Source organism: Arvicola amphibius, chromosome 7, assembly GCF_903992535.2.
Source record: "Arvicola amphibius chromosome 7, mArvAmp1.2, whole genome shotgun sequence".
In the NCBI taxonomy this organism is placed as follows: domain Eukaryota; kingdom Metazoa; phylum Chordata; class Mammalia; order Rodentia; family Cricetidae; genus Arvicola; species Arvicola amphibius.
Window position 1 is genome coordinate 100082215 of NC_052053.1, and position 19466 is coordinate 100101680.

At 41.6% G+C, this 19466-nt stretch overlaps 1 protein-coding gene across 1 annotated transcript; it reads right to left on the reverse strand.

Moving 5' to 3' along the window:
* Positions 1-473: 473 nt before the first annotated feature.
* Fam71d (family with sequence similarity 71 member D) lies at positions 474-16791 on the reverse strand. The gene is given in 7 exon segments (XM_038338123.1): positions 474-574; positions 577-635; positions 719-817; positions 8548-8786; positions 12774-13317; positions 14814-15013; positions 16642-16791. Coding segments are annotated over 7 exon segments (1392 nt in total).
* Between the last annotated feature and the right edge of the window lie 2675 nt (positions 16792-19466).

The following is a 19466-nucleotide window of genomic DNA, read 5'->3' on the forward strand; positions in this document are numbered from 1 at the left end:
AAACACCCATACACATAACATAAAGTAAACAAATCTTTAAAGAAAGTTATATCTACCCTATCTTCTTTTCCTTTCTTTCATTTTTTATAGAACTAACTCTTAAGAATGACCACAAATGTCTTCAAATATTGTTTTTTGTATTCTTTTTTCTTTTCACTTAAATCAAGTTAAATATTCATCTGTGTTCTTTCCATAATATTTTTTATGAGTGTGAGGTAGCTGAGGCTTCTTCTGGCTCATAGGATAGAGAGTGGCTTAGAAGCGAGTCTGCAATCGGCAAAGGGCAAGGTTTCCATATCATAACCTATATGACAACCTCCTCGTCAAATGTTTGTTGTTAAAAATTAAGGATTCCTTAAGACATGGGAATGTGTTAAGAAGAAATCCCTGTACCCAAACATTAAATAATGTCCCTCCACAGTGAATGTTAGTCTATAGACATAAAGGACAGCAGAGGAGTGATTTTTAATTCATCAAAAATGCTCCCCATCCAGATCTGCAAGGATAGGCAGCCCTGTTTCTGCTGTGGGTTGGACTCCAGCTGTAGAGCTCTCCTTGGAGTGTTTCGTGCCTGATTAGACTCAGGGAACTGGAAAGTCAAAATGACTGGCGCTGGTGCGCCTGGGAGAGTCTGAAGATGGGCTTGGGAGGTCTCTCCAGGATGGAGTGTTTAGAACGGGAAGGCGTGAGAATGTGCAGCTGGAACCCTTTGTTCTACTTTTCTAAGAGCCCAGGTGACTGCTCCACTGCAGAGCACAACAAAACGTGTCTTGGAATTTGTTCCTTACCTGTAGTGTCTGAGTCAGTTCTTGTTCTCCTGTAAAAATAAACAACAAATTTAAGGAGTTGCCATCGCGACCACAAATATTTAGAAAAGAATGACTGGGTCTGAGATCACTCGTCATTTTTCAAATGCTTTGGAAGTGGTAATGAACCGTGCCTAGCAAGCCTAGACTGTTAGTGATTATACTGAGGTAAGATTGTGTGTTTACAGGTTAGTCAACTCGTAAAGGCCACAAAATCAAATGGCATGTAATAGCATAAAGTCTGCTGTCATCTCCACCTGCAACTGCTCAGCTTCCCCATCTTGGGGTGCATGAGAGTCTGTTGAGTTACCTTTGGATTTCCCTGCCCACATAATTGTAGAGGCAGTTATGACTCATGCAAGGGGCCCAGCAAATGCATTCACTTCAGGTTCTACAGTGGATCTCAGGAACTAAACTTAAAGTAGTAATTCTCTGGAGTTTGCCAAAAAGGAGCCACAAAGCTTGTGCCAATAGGTCTGAGGATTTAGACTAAAGGCTGAGGTTGATAAAAACTGACAAGAGACTGGGCAATACAACAGAATGGATTACAAAACAGGTGCAAATTGATATAAGGCCAGATATCCTGGTTAAAGCCAAGGGTCACAGTGGTACTGTTCTCTCTGTGTGAGGAGTGTAAATTCTTCAAGGCCTCCTGTGACAGCGGAGAAAAGCCTGGCTCCCTCATCCTTGCCCATATCTCATAAATTCCATCCTTTGTATTTTAAACAGTGGTGACCAGAGAGACATAATACCCAGCAAAGCCATGTTTGTCTTCTTAACATTTTTGCATTCCAAAGCAAACTGGTATAGATTATAAAGTCTTCCTGAAATGAATGGTCTTAGGAAAGAAACATAACATATAGAATGTATTCATCAACCTCACCTTTCTGATTAAATCCTGAAAATGTCCCTTCCATTTTCAGAAAGGTGAGTTCCATTCTGTTCTTAAAATATTACATTGTTCTTTTGTAATTAACATTCTTAAATTAGAGGCTAGCTACTAATTATGTTCCTGATGCAAACAGGCAGCAAAAAGGTGCCTGTTGGTGTACCAAAAATATTCCCCATATGAATATGTCCCCATGGGACAGACCTCAAGAGAATTACATAGTTTTGTTTTTATTTTCTTACTTATTTCTTCCTAGTAGTTAGGTTAATGGTACAGGAAGCTAACTGACAAAGCCTTAAGGAATTTAATTTGCTAAATTTACAATATTCTTGTATTTTAAAATTCCATTATTTTGCTGCTTATATAGGAATTCATATAATTTCTAACAATCATATAGTGAACTAACATAACCTATCACCTACTGAGAACTTTTCATCCTGTTATTTTTGTAAATTTTATTGTTAAAAAAGGGGGGACTGGTGAGATGTCTCAGCAGGCAAAGGCACCTGCTGCTAAATCGAAAACCTGAGTTTGATCCCCAGACCCCACATGGCAGAGGGATACGACCAACTCTCCCAATTGTACTCTGGCCTCCACACATGCACCCTGACACATTCATTCCCCACCCCACCCCACTAAATGAATAAATAAAATGTAAAAATCATAAAAATAAAACAAAAGTAATGCTGAGTGTGGTGATATTGGCCTTGGTCCAACACTTGAGAGACAGAGATAGTTGGATCGCTCTTTTGTTTAGAGCCTTCATGATCTGTGTAGCAAGTTCCAAGCCAGCCAGGTTTCTTAGGGTTTAGTTGTTGTGTAAAGACACCATGGTTATAGCAACTCTTTTTTTTTTTAAAGCATTTAGTTGGGGTGGCTCACTTACAATTTCAGAGATTCAGTTCATTATCATTATAGCAGGGAGCATGGTGGCAAGCAGGCAGACATCTTTCTTGCGGACAATAGGAAGTTGACTGAGACACTGGGTGGTATCCTGAGCATAGGAAACCTCAAAGTTCACCCCCACAGTGACACACTTCCTCTAACAGAACCATACCCACTCCCAATAAATCCACACCTCTTAATAGTGCCAGTTCCCTCCCTATGAGGTTATGGGGGTCAATTATATTCAAACCACCACACCAGGGTTACATAATGAGACTCTGTCTCAAACCAAACCAAACCAAACCAAACCAAACCAAACCAAACCAAACAACAAACAAAACTACCAGAACAAAACAACTAAGTGTACTTGCGTAACACGTACAAGGCCTTAGGTTCAATCTCTTGAACTGAAGAAAAAAAAAAAAAGCAATTAAGAACTAATATGGGGAACCAGAGAGATGACTCAGCAGTGTATATTACTCTTCCTGAGGTCCCGAGTTCAGTTCACAGTACTCCAGCTTCAAGGGATCCAGTACCTTTTGCTGGCCTCCATGGCAACTGCACTTACATGTTCATAACCCCCCCCCACACACACATACATGCCCAGAATTAAAACTATTTTTTAAAAAGAGCTAATCTACTGCCTAGGGAATATTTAGAGCAATGAAATGGTTCTTCTTGTGAATATATCAAAAGCCAAATGCTATATACATTCATCAAAACCCATAGAACTTTATACTATGAAGTATGAACCTTTATGTTATAAACTGTAACTACAACCATTTAATAACAACGTATCAGCATTGGCACATTGATTATAACATGTCAAGTAAGTGAGGAGACTGGGGAAGTGGCTGTGTTTCTCGCTGCTCTTTTATTCTATAAATTGAGAGCTGCACTACAAAGTAAAGCCTGTCAATCAATTGCTCTAGGCATGCAACCGTTTTCATGGAAAAAGGTAAAGAAAGGAGTTGCCGACCCAACAGACTCATGAGGTTAGTACTTAATTTACAGGGTTTGTAGAATATTAGTGGCCGGGAATAATTGTGTTGTGAGAATGGAATAAAATCAGAAGGGTGACTCAGAATGCCTGGGCCTGACCAACAATTATTTAGGACAAATCTGCTCAATTGGATGGATCCATTTTTATCATTGAAGGCAGACATCCTAGGGTTTTCTTTTAAGCCCACACGATGGATAGAGTGGATGCTCTGTCCACACCGTCTGGCCCTCATTCTGCCCTGCAGCATGTATTCTTGTCTTCCTTCTCTGTGTCTGTCCAATGGTTTCGTTTTCTCTCTTTCCTTTCTTTATTATGTCTTTCTCCTATTTATTGTTTATTTTGTTTCCTTTTTCCTCTAGCATATTAGGCTTACCAGTAGCCTTTTCTGTAGTAAGTCCCAGACCAACCTGAGCTACATATTGAGACTTTGTGCTAAAAATTAAAAAAAAATATAAGAGGTTAGGGTTATAGTTTAGTGGCAGAGGGCTTCCCAGCAAGGAGACCCTATATGCAGTCCCCATTATGTAGGGTGGTAGGACACAATGCATCAGTGGTCTGGAGGACATTTATTTGTTTTAGTTGTTTCTTACCTCTAATAGGAAGTAGGAAAATTCCTGTGGATGATAATAGCTGATGTGAATATCTTTTATTACCATTGGTTAATAAAGAAGCTGATTTGGCCTATGGCAGGGCAGAATAGAGCTAGGCAGGAAAACTAAACTGTATGCAGGGAGAAAGAAGGCGGAGTCAGGGACACTGGTATCTTACCAGTAGTACACAGCCTCGTGGTGATACATAGATCAATAGAAATGGGTTAATTTAGGGTATAAGAGTTAGTTAGCTAGAAAGACACCTAAGTCGTGGGACAAACAGTGTTGTAATTAATAAGTTTCTGTGTGATTATTCTGGTCTGGGCAGCAAGAAATGAATGTACAGTCTCTGCCTACAAATAACAATAACCAAAGTGATCCATAAGTATGTATAGCCAGCTCCTAGTTGGAGAATTCCTATAAGGAGACTCCTGAGTTTGAGTTGATGGTTTTTCCTTTGGGTACAAAATATACACCCACACCCCTATCCACACACTAAACAAACAAATGCAATTAAAAAATTAGAAAATTCAAGTATTTATTAAAGGTGCTAAGAGGCCTATAAGTGCAGTCTTCAAGATGGAAAGTATCCCTCAGTGGTAAAGTGTCCTGTTAGTTTATATGTGAGCCTCTTGGTTCAATCGCTAGCAGTCCTTCCCCCCAAATTATCAATACAGAGTTTAACATTTATAAAATAGATTCAAATTGATCTGAATTCAGAAGAAACATGGAAGAGCAAAAAGAAATGTTAGTCAGAGATCTATTCTATACAAGCAAAAATCAGATGGAAAAGTAATAAATTATTTTTAACACTAAAATAAGTTAGAAGAAAAGAAAATTATATCATTCCCCTAGTTACACAGGAGAGTTCATTTTGTTGTTGTTGTTGTTCTTGAAGTAACAAAAGTAATTTTCAGTGGCAAAGTGTGATTCATTTTCTCAGGAATACTTCCCAGGCACCTTGTATGCATTAAGTAAAAATAATCAAGTGCTTTATTCCAGTGGAGGAGGCAGATCATAAACAAAGAAAATTTATTATGCCAGCTAGGATGTGCTGTGATTAAATCTGAGCTGATGGGAGTGATTTGAGGAAGGCGGAAGAGGCAAAGCAGGGAGGGCAGCATTTGAGCAGACAACAGAATCAACTGTGAAGCTCTGAGAGGACAGTTCCAAGCTGCCTAATAATTACAAATATCTGCCAGAGATTCCATGTTACACGCACACACACACACACACGCACACACACAATGCTTATATACATATGAACACAATGGAAAAAGAAAAATGGATTATTTTTCTAAGTAACTGATGGAAATTCATAAAATTTTCAATTGAATTATCAAGACAGAAATAGTAAATTGACTCCAAGACAGACATACGCCTTAAAAGTGTGCTTTCGGCCTGCAAGATGGCTCGGTCCTATTATAGCACTTGCTACCAACCATGATGGCTTCAGTTTGGCCTTTGGGGCATACAAGATGGAAGGAGGGAACTGACCCTACAAGTGTCCTCTACATCTGTACATGTGCATACAGTTACTTCTGATTGTCGGATGCCTGTCTCACTCATGCTATTCCCATATGTGGTGGGAAGTGTTATAGCAACCAGATAATCAGCCAACTGTCCATCCACACAACACATTGTTATCCCATACCTGTAGAAATACACATCAAGGAAATAACCTAAAGGGGGAAGTAATTTATTGGAGCGTAGTGTTTTATAGTTAAAACCTCCACATGGCCACGGAAGAAGGGCCAGTCAGGAAGCAGTCTGCTCTAGGACACAAAAGATGCTCACCAGGAAAGGCAGACACAGAACTGAGGAAGACTCACGAGCTAGGAGAGGAAAGTTCCCAAGACAAATATACAATGAGGTTTAATTACAGCAGGGTGGGAAGAGGCCATGGCTGGAACAGAACTGATGATTAAAGGAATTGATAGTTGTTGTAGCTATTGATAGATATTTATTTTTTAAAAGATCTATTTATTTTTAATTGTGTGTATGTGAGGGAGGGGAGAGGGCCTGTGTACACATGAGCACAGGTAACCTCAGAGTCTAAGAGAGGCCACTGGACAAGTCTGCCTATGTAGCCCTGGTTAGCCTGTATAGACCAGGCTTACTACAAACTCACAGGATCTGCCTGTGTCTGTTTCCCACATACAGGGATGAAAGGTGTGTACTACCATGCCTGGCAATTCAAAATGTTATTACATTTTTTTGGTATTCCTTTGTTTTATTACAATTGGTAGAACTTTTAATAGAGTATACAGATATATTAATGGAAACATTCTTAATTTGTTTTAAATTTTAAGTAGAACACATCTAGAAGTAACTTTCTAAATTAAGTTTTACTGTTATTGTGTGTGTGTATGATGCGTGCATGAGAGTGTATGATGTATGTGTGAGTGTGGGCACACTTGTGCCACTGTGTATGTGTGTGTAGGTTAGAGATCATTATCAGGCTTTGCCATTGTTTCTGGTAATCTCACTCAAGCTATCAGGCTTGGCCAGCTAGCACTTTTATTTGCTGAGCCATCTTGCTGACTCTAGTGGGTGTTGCTTGTGGTCCTAACACATAGGGTTGACATAGAAGGATCATAAGTTCAAGACCAGCATGAGCTACATAGTGAATTTGAGACCAGCCGGAGCTGGTCAAAACAAAAACAAATTGGCTGTGGTTTGAAGTAAATAGCTTTATCATGATACTGGGAAGCTCACTATTAAATAGATGTTTTCTGTTACCAAGAATATAAATTTTCCAGTGAGGACAAACTATCATGACTATTCTGTTCTGTGTTTGTGTGACTAATATTAAGTTTCCTCAATTTTATGCTAAGCTTGCTTCATTTGCCTTCCAAGATTCTAAGACATTAGAAATCTAATGTCACAAGGAGGATAACTCAGAATAATCTTTATTCTGTTGTTTTGTCTGGCTTAGAAAAAGCAAACTTAAAGTTTTAAGAAATAAAATATATTTTTATAATTTTGTAAGCAAAATGGCATAAACCAAAGAAAATTCATAGTTAAAATAAACTCCATTAAAATTTAGAAAGTGCCTTTTATCTTTAACAAGAACTTTGATAACTCCTGTTTCTTCAAATTCTTAATTTCTGATTGCTTAAGTTTTCTACTTTGCATTTTTATTAAAAGTTATTAATTTATTCTCTCCAAGTTTTGTTTTTTAGACAGATTTTCAAGACATATCCAAGTTTTTAAAAAAATGTATATATTTAATAATTTTGGTTTTCAAGACAGTGTTTCTCTATGTAGCCCTGGCTGTCCTGGAACTTGCTCTGTAGACCAGGCTGCCCTCGAACTCCCAGATATCTGCCTGCCTCCCGAGTGCTGGAACTAAAAGCATGCATCACCACTGCCTGGCAATGTGACACTTAAGTTTTCAAAAATTAGCTATTTCAATAGTTTATTACTTTGTTCTTTTTGATAAAGCAATGAATCTCTTTAGCGCTTTAAATTACTTAATAAATTCTAGTTGCGTTCATTCCTAAGTTAATTTTTCTTTTCCTGTGTATGTGTGTGTGTACAGTACATATAATTTCTTCCCCCACCCTGTGCTGAGGATCAAGCCCAGGGCCTTGTGTGCGCTAAGCAAGTAGTCCACCACTGAACTTCCCTCCCGATCCTCCTTTAAATATATTTATTTAAAAGGTAGACCGAGTTGCATTCCTCATTCTTACTTTTACTAAAGTTGTCTACTTAAGGTAGGGTCTAACTATGCTCTCCAGGCTGGTCTAGAACTCATGGGCTGAAGAGACTCTCCAGCCTTAGCCGCCGGACTGGCTGGGACTACAGGTATGGCCACCCAGCCTAATATTAGGGTTAGATCTGAGTTCTTGTTAAGGGTTACCCTAGAATGACTGTATTAACTTGTACCTTTATACCACTATCACATTCATTCACATTCAGCTTGCAATCAGTTTTTCAGTAGAAGTATTAAAATAGTGAAAATAGTTTTTCATATTATTGGAAGTACAGAGATGGGTAAGGGATGTATAGAGACTCTGAAGAAGAAAATGTAGATACGCACAGAGATAAAAAATATCCACAATCTTTCTAGAAGTTAACACTACAGCTCTAAAACGTGGGCCCTGTGCTTCTCTTTATTTCCTAAAATGCATGCTTTCGGCATTCGACCAATGGTCGGAATACCAACCGAGCAACATAAAAAGCTGATGTGGAAATAAAAATCAGCCAAGGCTGACCCAAGTGTGGATGGCTAAGGAGTGCCTGTGCCACCGCTCTGACACTGTATCCGAGAACCTTCAGAGACAATGCCTGAGTTACAGGGAGCAAGAATAGGTGTGTGTACATAGGGCACACCCTGGATCGCCCACAGGATTTCCCCATGACACTGACCTGGATTCTGTAGCCTTGAGACGCGCTTTTGGAAGATCAGTCATCTTTTCTTCCAAGGCTTTATCACCCGTTTCTATGGGTGTGTTTTCCTCGCTTTTTATAGGAGTCAGAGTAGTCTGGAAACATTTTTCGCCTTGGAAAGTGAGTGTTAGGTCTGAGATGGTGACATGTTTGGGGGCATCTCTAAACTCGTTCTTACATTTCATGTCTCGTAGACACCCATGCCTCAGGACATTTTCCTTGGGAAATGACAAGCAATAGCAAATCAGTTAAGGGAGGACATCAAGCAGAGACAGACTGTTTAGGGAGCAGTTTCTAGTTATTTTATTCATTCTTGAGTGTTCACAGGTCCAGGGACAGGGAGTAAGTCATGGTGTTTCCCGGCTATGGAAGAAAGCCTGGGTTGGTATGGAGGCTGGTGTCATGGGAACCATGGCAGGCTCCACTGCAGCCTAATGCGGTACATTCAGTTCCGAGTGCCATGCACCAGTGCCTCCATCCCATAAGATGATTAGTGTGTAGCCATGACACCCATCTTTGAATTAGGAGGTAAAGAAGGTTTTCTAGGAATACCTTGCAATCTACCTCGGTCAGGTTGCTCTTAGGAGCATCTCATAGGTCATGGGGGTTTGGGGCTCATAATAATAATAATAATTCTGATTTTCAAGATATACAGCCTAATCTAAAACGCAATTCCCTGAAACTACTCCTCTGTTTTTAATGATCTTCCCACCACATACCACCAGTCCAGGTCTCTCAGTGACCATAATAGAATGTCTCATGTGGGCCTCAGTGCATCAATCAGCAAACTCTATCCCTGTGTCTCTAACAGTCTTCACGTCTGCTCTTCTTCCTTCATGACCACCACCTGTCCATTCTAGTCCTGTTGGGCACAGTGGCACATGTCTGCAGTTCCAGCACAGGGGAAGATGAGGCTGGAGAATTGCAAATTCAAGGATAGTCTGGGCTACAATCGCAAGACCTTGTATCAAAAAACAACAGCCCAAGCCAAAGTATGTCCTAGGAATAATGCAGTGATCTTATTTCCTGAAGAGAGAACTTCATTTCTTCCTTACAGTGGCAGCCATGTCTATTTATTATAAACTATTTAAGGTTCTGTAAGGAGAGTCTGCTTAAGAAAAGCCAGCTGCTCTTCCAGAGGACCCAGGTTCGATTCCCACTACCCACATGTGACTCACAACTGTCTGTAACTCCAGTCCCTGGAGATCCAGCGCTCTCTTCTGGCCTCTGCAGTCACTGCACACATGTGGTGCATAAACATACATGTAAGCAAAACATCCATACACATTAAAAAAGAATTCTCCGAGGAATGAAGTGAAAGTTAGAAAATGTTTCCAGAGAAACAATGGTTCTCTGGCACACAATCTCCATCCTACTTTCTTTATAGATATTGTATAGGTCTGCTTTGAGGTCATTTTGAAGTTATCGTCTATATTTCTAATCTAACCTTTTATATTATTATTATTATTATTATTATTACATGGAGGTTTGAATCTCAGGCCATATGCACACTGTACCAGTGCTTTGTACCACTGAATTATATCCCTATCCTTTTTCCTACTTTTAATTTTGGGATGAGGTCTCACCAAGTTCTCAGGCTGTCCTGGAACTCATCCTGTGGTCCATGCAGGCCTTGGACTCTCAAGCTTCTGTTACAGGCTTTTGCCACCAGCTCTGGGTAATTATCATCAGAATTTTCTACCTGTCATTAGAAACTGTGGAAAACTATTTGAATATTTTTTATTTTAAAAATACTTACCTATAGAATAGGAAACAAAATTCAGAAGAGCAAATAAGGTACAATCTGCTCATATTTCCTCAACATAGAGACAAACTGTTTTTCACAGTTATGTGGTTTCTTATGTATGTGTGGTGTATGTGTGTGTATGTGCTTGTGGAGGTCATAAGTCACATGGGCTTCTTCCGTCTACCCCTCCATCTTATGTTTTGAGACAACGTTTCTCAGTGGGACTTGAGGCTCACTGACTAGGCCAGACTGGCTCTTCAGTGCTGGGATTTCAAGTATGTGCCCCCATGCCCAGTCTTTCATGTAGGAGCTGGGCATCAAACCCAGGTCCTCATGCTTGTGCAGCGGGCAGTTTACTAACTGAGCCATCCATCTCCCCAGCCCTATTTTTTCTTTTAGTGCGTATGTATCCATGCACTTTTATATCTTAGAGATTATAGTCTTCCATTTTTAAAGTCAATTATGAACATCTTTTCAGGCCAAGAAATACTTTTGAATAATTTTAACAAGTATACAACACTGATTTGTTTAATAGAGTTTTCCTACAATCTTGATGCACTTTGGGAGCCTCAAACAGAGGACTGTAGACTTGCCCTTTGTAGTTCCAAGTTTGCTTGGCTCTTCTTGGCAGGAGTTTCCAGTGATTCTCAACCTGTGTGGTGTGACCCCTCAGGGACAAACCAACATTTTCACCAGGGTCATATATCAAGTATCTTACATATCAGATATTGACATTACAATTCATAACTAGCAAAATTACAGTTATGAAGTAACAACAAAAATAATTTGTGGCTAGGGGTCACCACAACGTGAGGACTCATATTAAAGGGCAGCAGCACTAGGAGGGTTGAGAACCACTGGGTTAGCCTGTTCTCATGCTCTCATTACTTTGGTGTTATAGGCATGGTGTGGACATGTGATGATTAACATCTTCCTTGTGTGTGTAGTGCCTGACCCAGGGCCTTGTGTGCACCAAGCACATGCAGTATCACTGAACCATAGCCCCAATCCATGATTCACATCTTTGTAGCTAAACTTTTCATTCCTGTTAGAGGGTATGCATTATGTATGTCTGAGAGTATTGGATATCCTGGAACTGAACTTACAATTGTGAGCGGCCATGTGGGTGCTGGGACTTGAACCTGGGTCATCTGGAAAAGCAGCCAGTGTTCTTAACTACTGAGCCACCTCTCCAGCCCTGGGTCTAATATCTTTGCGGTTCTTGGTTCACAATCATCTCAAGCATGTGTGGCCAGTCCTCACCCATCCTGCAGATGTCTCCCAGTCCTCACCTTACCATTCCTTTTCTACCGTTCACTGTCTTCACTCTGTTCATGGTCAGTTACGTGGGTTAAATCAGGGAGGAGACTTTAGAAGGGGAAAGAGATACTGATCATCTTACGGCTGTACAGACGGTAGGGAGCAACACACCTTACCTGTTTCACAGCACAGTGACTACAGACACAGAAAGATGAGAAGAGAAATTTTTAACTTTTTCTCCTATATTTCTTTTGTGAGATATCTGTCCTCAATCATAATCTTTTTTATACCATGGATCTAGTTGAGATTTTTTCACTAGTTGTCTTCAAACTGATCTCTACAATCTATCACACTACCAGACTAATATGTTTTTAAAAATTTTACTTTTATTTGTGTGTGTGTGTGTGTGTGTGCGCACATGTGTGTGTGTGCGCACATGTGTGTGTGCGCGCACATGTGTGTGTGTGCAAGCATGAGTGCATGCCACATGTGTGCAGGTGCCTGTGGAGGTTAAAAGGGGTATCACATCTGGAGGTGGAATTGTAGGCAATTGTGAGCTGAGGATGTGTGTGCTAGGATCTGAGGTCTCCTGGAAGAGCAGGAAGTGCTCTCTGTTGCTGAGCCATCTCGCCAGCCCACTATATTGATATGTAAGATGCTCAGTTCCTTAATTCAAAGTTGAAGTCCCCATTTCCTAATGTGGCACTCAGTTTGCGAGTGACTTTTATAGTTCTGTGTCTTTTTTCTTTCTGTACTCCCTGATCTTTAACTATTTTATTTTCTGATTTCTGCCCCCACGTTTTCTTATTGGAGCTTCAGTCCATCCTCATACTCAAATCATAAATAGCCATTAGATTATATTAATATTCTCATTTTAGGTTGTATAGGTTCAGAAATTTAGTCAGTCATAAATGGGATACCCAAAAGTTAAGATTCTAACCCCGGTCTTCTGATCCTGGCCCTGAAGTTCTCTGTGTCACACTACTGCTTCCCAGAACTGGAGTAAGTTTGATACAGGGATGGTCACTAGTTCAGGGAATATTTTATGACTTATACCGGGCTCAGGGGTTGAATCCTTTGTTGAAACCATGATATTCAGAGTTGACTCCACAGCGTTTTCATTTTCAGTGTTGACTGAGAACTTGGCCACAGCTCCTGCGCTTGGTCACTAAAGAATGGAAGTCCCTACAACACATACCTTTTCCTCTTGCTTGGCCTTTATTATGTCGTCGTTTTCAAATACTACTGTGACCCCTGAGACATTTGGGGCCTCTTTGTCTTCTATGACTTCTGTGACCTCTGTGACGATTTTTATATCTGGAACATCTGTGGCCCCAGTTTCTGGGATATCGGTGACATCAGTGACATCAGTGATATCGGTAACATCTGTAAACTCTGAGAAGTCTGCACTTCCAGTGACGGCCGCGGAGTAGATGCGCGTGTGCGAGTGCACAGCCTGCAACTCGGCAAAAGCCGCAATGTCCATGATGTCCATCGAGCCTGTGGCGTCTGTGCTGTTCGTGATCGCCGAGAGGCTGGAGACCTCGGATACTTTGGAAGTTCTGGCTTTCTCCTTGTTCAAGAGGGCAATGAGGTCCACCCACTGAGAGAATACGATATCCTGTTTATATACAGGAGCACAGAGCTGTAAATAGTAGGCTCGGCCACTTATCAGCTTAACTTTGAGTCGCATGTTCTTAACACTGTGCACAGAAAGAGTCACAAACTGCAGAGGGAGAAACCTAAAAACAAACACAAGTGGAATGTCATCTGGAGACCTAGAAAGGATTTACCAGCTTGGAGAATGAGACCGTCAATGGCCTTGTGTCCCAGACAGGTGTGGTGGGAGCTCCTAACAGCCATCTCGTCTTAACCATGCGTCTATGACTCTGATTTTACTAAGTGACAAGAACATTGTTTATCATGAGGAGCTGCCCATCCTCATTAATCCTGAAGAGTTGAGGCTGACTTGTGGATGCACTGCACACACACACACACACACACACACACACACACACACACACACACACACAAATACATTAGAAGTTGAGGTTTGCACATCTGTGAATTCAAAGAAAAGCTACATTGAGATTTTATTCCAGTCAGAATGGTTTCTATCACTAAGACAAACATCAGGTGCTGGCAGCGATACAGGAGAATACGGAAAGCATTATGTACTGCTGGTAGGAGTGATGGTAACCAGTCAGCATGGAGGCTCCTCAAAGAGCTAAAACTTGAACTCTCACATGATTCAGCAACGTCATTCCTGGTTGTGCTTGTCCAATGGAATCTAAGGCTCCATGCAACAGGTAAACCTGCTTACTCCTGGTTTCCAGGGCACTGGTCACAATAGGCAAGTTATGGAATTAGACCAGGGAGTATGAACAGATAGATAGATAAATAAATAAATACACACACACACACACACACACACACACACACACACACACACACACACACTCGAGCTTTATTCATCCATAAAGAATGTGCAGGAAAATGTCTAAAACTAGAGACGGCATTAAGTGAAATAAGCCAGATTTAGGAAGTCAGAAGTATCATGCCCTCTCTCATGAGGAGTCTGGATGTTTAAAAGGGAGGTGGGGTGATAAAACACTTGCTGTGTGAGCCTGATATCCTGGTTTTGGACTTCGAAACTCAGTACAAGCGTCTGTAACCCTAGCTGGCCTTACTGGGGAATGGGAGGTGGAGACGGGAAGATTGTTGGAAGCTTCTGCACTAACTAGTCCGGAGTACACAGCAGTGAACAAGAGAGACGCTGTCTCTAGCAGGGGAGAAGGCTGATGACTGACACCTGAGGGTGTCTTCTGACCTCCTCATAGATCATAACACATGACACACATGTACCATGTGCACACGCACACACACGCATGCATGCGCACCCCCACACACATACAGTTACACAGACATAAAAGACATGAACGTAAAAGGAGACTATATGAGATGAAGAAGAGGCCCGATGGGATGGGGTTGGGAGCCAAGGGAGGGCAAAGAAGGATGGGTATGGTCAAGGTACTTAATGCCCACGTTTGGAAACATCATAATGAAACCCATTATTTGTACAGTAAGTATACAATGATAAAATTGTCTAAAAACGAGGCTGAGAAAGTAATGTGCCTGAAGGCTCTTTTGGAACCCTAGCCGTCAGCATCTCCACTTTAAGCTCGGAGGGGATATGGTGTTCTCTGAGAGATTGCTGTCCTCCTGTCCCGTGACTCACCTGGTGAGCACCAGCTTATCTGTGGAGGAAGATGACAGGAGGCGTTTAAAGAGCGGTTCTGATTCTTTTCTAGCCTCTGGTGTCAGATGTGCCAACAGCATTACATTGGGGGTCTTGAGGACAGGATTGGAAGAACAGATGCCAATGGTCACCCAGTTTGCTCGGTTATGCAGATAAATAGATTCACCTCTCCTGTTGACCTGAAAGCAGAGAACAGGAAAGGAGTTTCTTGATAAAAGGCATGGATTTAGCACCTTTGCTTGCTAGAGCAGTGTAAGGGAGGCCAGAGAACAGGGGAAATGAGCCATGGTGCCTCCATTCCTTGACTTGTTCATGATTTGGAGATAGCAGAATGAATAGCCACAGTCTCTGGTCTGTGGGGTAACTATTAGTACTTCAGGGTACTATGGAGCATGTGACTGGGGTATTGACTTAGGAATGAAGTTGGTGATGTGTTAGCACATATGTAGCAGTTAGTTCAAGTGAGCGAGCACTCTGGGTGCTTTCTAAGATGCTTGCCTTTCCCCCCTTACTTGAACCTCCAGAGTCAGGAATTTTGGTAGCTTGCTGCCAATGACTAACTAGGAAAAACTGGGCATCTTGGAGAGCGTGACTGCAGTTCTGTGGGACTGTGGCTGATATGTAGATCGTAAACTCCCCCTTGCTCGAGTGCAGTTAGAGTGCACAACAGATAGAGTGAAAAAGGTGCAGGAGTAAAGGGGAAAGAGATTAGCAGGAGGAAGTAACCAAATGCCAAAAACATTAAATTATGACATCACGTGTTCCTGGGGATCATGTGTTCTAGGGCAGCACTGAAACATGTTCTGGAGACTCCGCTCTTCCCCATGGTACGTTGGACACAGAGACGTAACGCTAGTCCTCCACACTTATGAAGCATGAGCGCTCCTTATCTTTGAAGTGTCTGTCACCTTATCATACTCTGTGGGATCAGCTGAGGGTGTTGGCTCTGTGTTCAACATCAAACAATCATGACGTTTCTGTGAGGGACAGGCATGGTTCACATTGCTGAGCCCATATCTTTGCTTGAGAGCCTAATGTTGAGTGTTGAGATGAAAGCCCAGCCAACTCCCAGGTGCTCTGCAGCTTCATTCAGGATGCTGGCACATTTTTACAAGAAAGAACTTTTGTCTCTGACGCTATCTGACAGTTATATTGCCCTTTCAGAACCAACTTATAAGACTTATTTTAATTCTTAGCACTCCCCAGATTGTTGTCTACTTACTTGGTCATGAGGGACTTGTGCATGCTAGACCAGGGCTCTACCATTGAGCTCCTCTTCAGCCTCAGACGTTTGTCTTTAAAATATAGGTCTAGGGGCTAGAGAGCAGCTCAGCTGTACGGCCTTGCTCCTCTTACAGAGAATCTGGGTTCAATCACCAGCATCTATATGCTAGCTCACAACCATCTATAGGCATGTACATGGTGTACAAACACACGCAGGCAAGGCACTCACATACATAAAATATACAGTTTTAAAAATTAAAATAAAACTCTAAGAAAGAAATTATCTGGATACCTTCCTGTGATAGCATGTTCTAAACATCATTTTGTGTAACAAGGTTATGTTAGCATGACAATTTGGTTAGCATGGTAGAATTTGGACAGAATTCTGGCCTTAGAGTTTGTTTGGAACATTTTCCTGTAACACTAAATTTTCAGGCTTTTTATAAGTCACACAACTGTCCCCCTTGATATCACACTGTGCCCTCAAGCCGCTAAAGGGTTCCTCTTTTCAACATTTCACTGTCTTTGAGAACATGAAATCCGGAGGTGATGGGACTTGACTGAGAGTGGAAGTGTTATTTACCTGAATAAAATTGCTCTCCAGTATGGGAGGGGTTATAAAAGGGGCGTACTCTCCTCCGTCCAACACGTTCTTAAGACGCCCTAGACGGAAAGCCTTTGGGATCCAGACAGGATCTTCGTCATCCTCTGACTGCTTGTTCTTCTCCATCATGCTGACATGGAACATCAGAAAAGTGAGAGAACAGAGAACAAACTCATGAATCCACAAAGAAGGACACAGCTACACTGTATCCTTTAGTTATTACTGAGTAAGTTTTTATCAAATCTGTGATATGCTTGACTCCATGCCAGGCAATGTAGGCACACATACACCAGGAACTTATACTTTGGGGGGTGACAGACAGTTAGCAATCAAACACAAAAGTTGTCTGATAGTACAGACACCAGTCATAAAGAGGAATGGGTGTGTGACTGGCAATCCTTACTAGTGTGGGAAGGAAGGTAAGGAGATTTTTTAACATATGCCTTCTCCCTGAAACCATTATTTTCTATCTTCCCAATAAATTAATCATGGTGGGATATCATGTCCTTTTGTGTAAGGATGTGAAAAGTACATTAAACACCTCACACAAGACTGAGCCTTAGCCTTTGTTAGGGAGATAAATGGGATATCTATCTAATCAAGGACAGTCTCCTCTCTGCTACACAACTCATGCTCTCCTTCTCTGAAGACAGCTTCAGCAGCAAACAATGTGTCCACGCCACTGATTTCACTTTTTGTCTATCAGAAATGATTGTAGCAAGGGAAGAAACAGAACCCCCAAATTTATGTACATACATTCAAGAGATTATTCTTTCTACTTTAAATATGTTTTCTGTAAGAATATATGCAAAAGGTCAAAAACGAAAAGATACTAACCTTTACTGATCATTAAGGAAGTGTAAGTCACAGCCACAGTCAGTCCTTGTGTCCCTACAGAGTCCAAGAAGAACGATAAATCCTAAGCATGTCTCCGCACCTCCTGTCAGGGCTGCGCTTCTCACAAGTGCATGGCCTTGGGCAAGCTGTGCAATTCCCTTTCTTAGCACGTTTTTCCCTGTCAGGCTTTCTACTGTTAGCAACTTTGTGGCTCCCTTTGTAGTTTCTTAAAATATGTTCACAGAGAGGATAAAATCAGTCAAGATGAGCAAGAGAGTGAAGAGATGGGAAGACTGAAATAGCCTGTCGGAGTTAACTACTGAGAAATGGCCCCAGCACATCCGTCCTTAGAAGCTAAAATGTGAAAAGCAATGAGAAACAAAGAGCAAAGACAACCATCATCATCACTTAAAATAGAGATGATGAGAAATAATAATTTATACATTAGTGCTTCCATGGGGGTAAGCAATAAAGATTTTGCATGCCCTATCTCATTTAGTCATTTAATTTGGTCTATGCTCATAGACACCACATCTAAGGCTGAGAATGGGAAAGTAACTTTGCCACCATCACACAGTTTCTACCTAATAAACTATGATTCAGACCCCCTTATCCTGACTCAAGGAGCTCATGGCTGTTGCCCAAAGTCAACCCTGTCTTTTTGTGCTTGGAAAGCTAGGTGTGGGAGCTGGCAAGAGCGAGAGAGCTTGGGATGATGGGAAGAAAGGAGAACAGGAGCAAAGAACAGGAGCAAAGAAAAGAGAAAACATCTCTTTTCCTCCTGTTTCCTCCTCTTCCTAAACAGTTTGGTCCTGATGCATTGGTGGGTCAGAGAGAGGTTGGAGAAGAGGGGAGGATGCAAATAAGGCCTAAAGAAGGCAGACCAGTTCCCTTTGCTTAGCTGTCACCACCTGTTGGCTCAGGCTCTCATGTCTCTTCCCATGCCTCCAATCTAGGAGAGATGGTCAAGGCTGGTGAGACAGCTCAGTGGGCAAAGGCTGGCAGCCTGAGTTCATCCTCAGAACCCACACGGTGGGAGAATCAACTCCTGCTAGTTGTTGCTGCCTCCCATGCGCATACATAGATAGAATAAAGATTGTAAACTTCATCATCATAGATGTATCTTGGCACATGGAGTCTCCAGGAGAAAGGAAGAAGACTCGTAGAGAGTCGTAGGTTGAAGAGGGAGGGGGAGAGGACAGGAGGAGGAAGAACAATTGTGAACATGCAACTGTCCATGGTCTCATCTACAAGGACCGTCTTGTAGATGGTCAAATTTTACCTCAGGGTCGAGTCACAGTCCCGTGTTGGAAATGAAGTTTGCAACTCACTTCAGTTTGAGTTTCCTCCTTTTCATGATGAAGCTTTTGTTAGAGAAACAAATACAGAAAATAAGATATTATACAGTGGAAGCTAACTTCATTTCTCTACCTTCTATTTCATATGTTGGGGTCTAAGCTTTAAAGTCTTGTAACTGTGCCAGATGGGTTTTATGATTTGGATGTTAAGTGCCCTCGATAGGCTCATAGGCTTAAACATTGGACCATGAGAGATTCAATGCAATCAACGTGGATTTATAACTTGATAGCATCCCTGTGAAGTGGTGGCACTTTCAGAAGTTGGGCCAAGTAGATGGAGGAGATCACAGGGAATGCGTTAGAGAGCTATAGCTTGTCCTAGCGGTCCTTTCTCTTTCTTCTTCTCTTTTTCCTTCTCCATCCACCATGAAAGGTGAGCGTCTTTGCTCCATGACTACTACCCTGTCTGAGCACCATCAGAATGGACTATTTGAATCCAGAAGCCACAATGGTTTCTCATTCACTGTGGTCACTGCATGTGTGTGCATATGTGCTTATGTGTGTGTTCATGTATGTGTGAGAAGGTTTGCATGTGCAGCAGCGTTTCTCACTGGCAGTGGAATTCATTGATTTAGCTACACCATCTGGCCAGCAAGTATGAGGATCTTC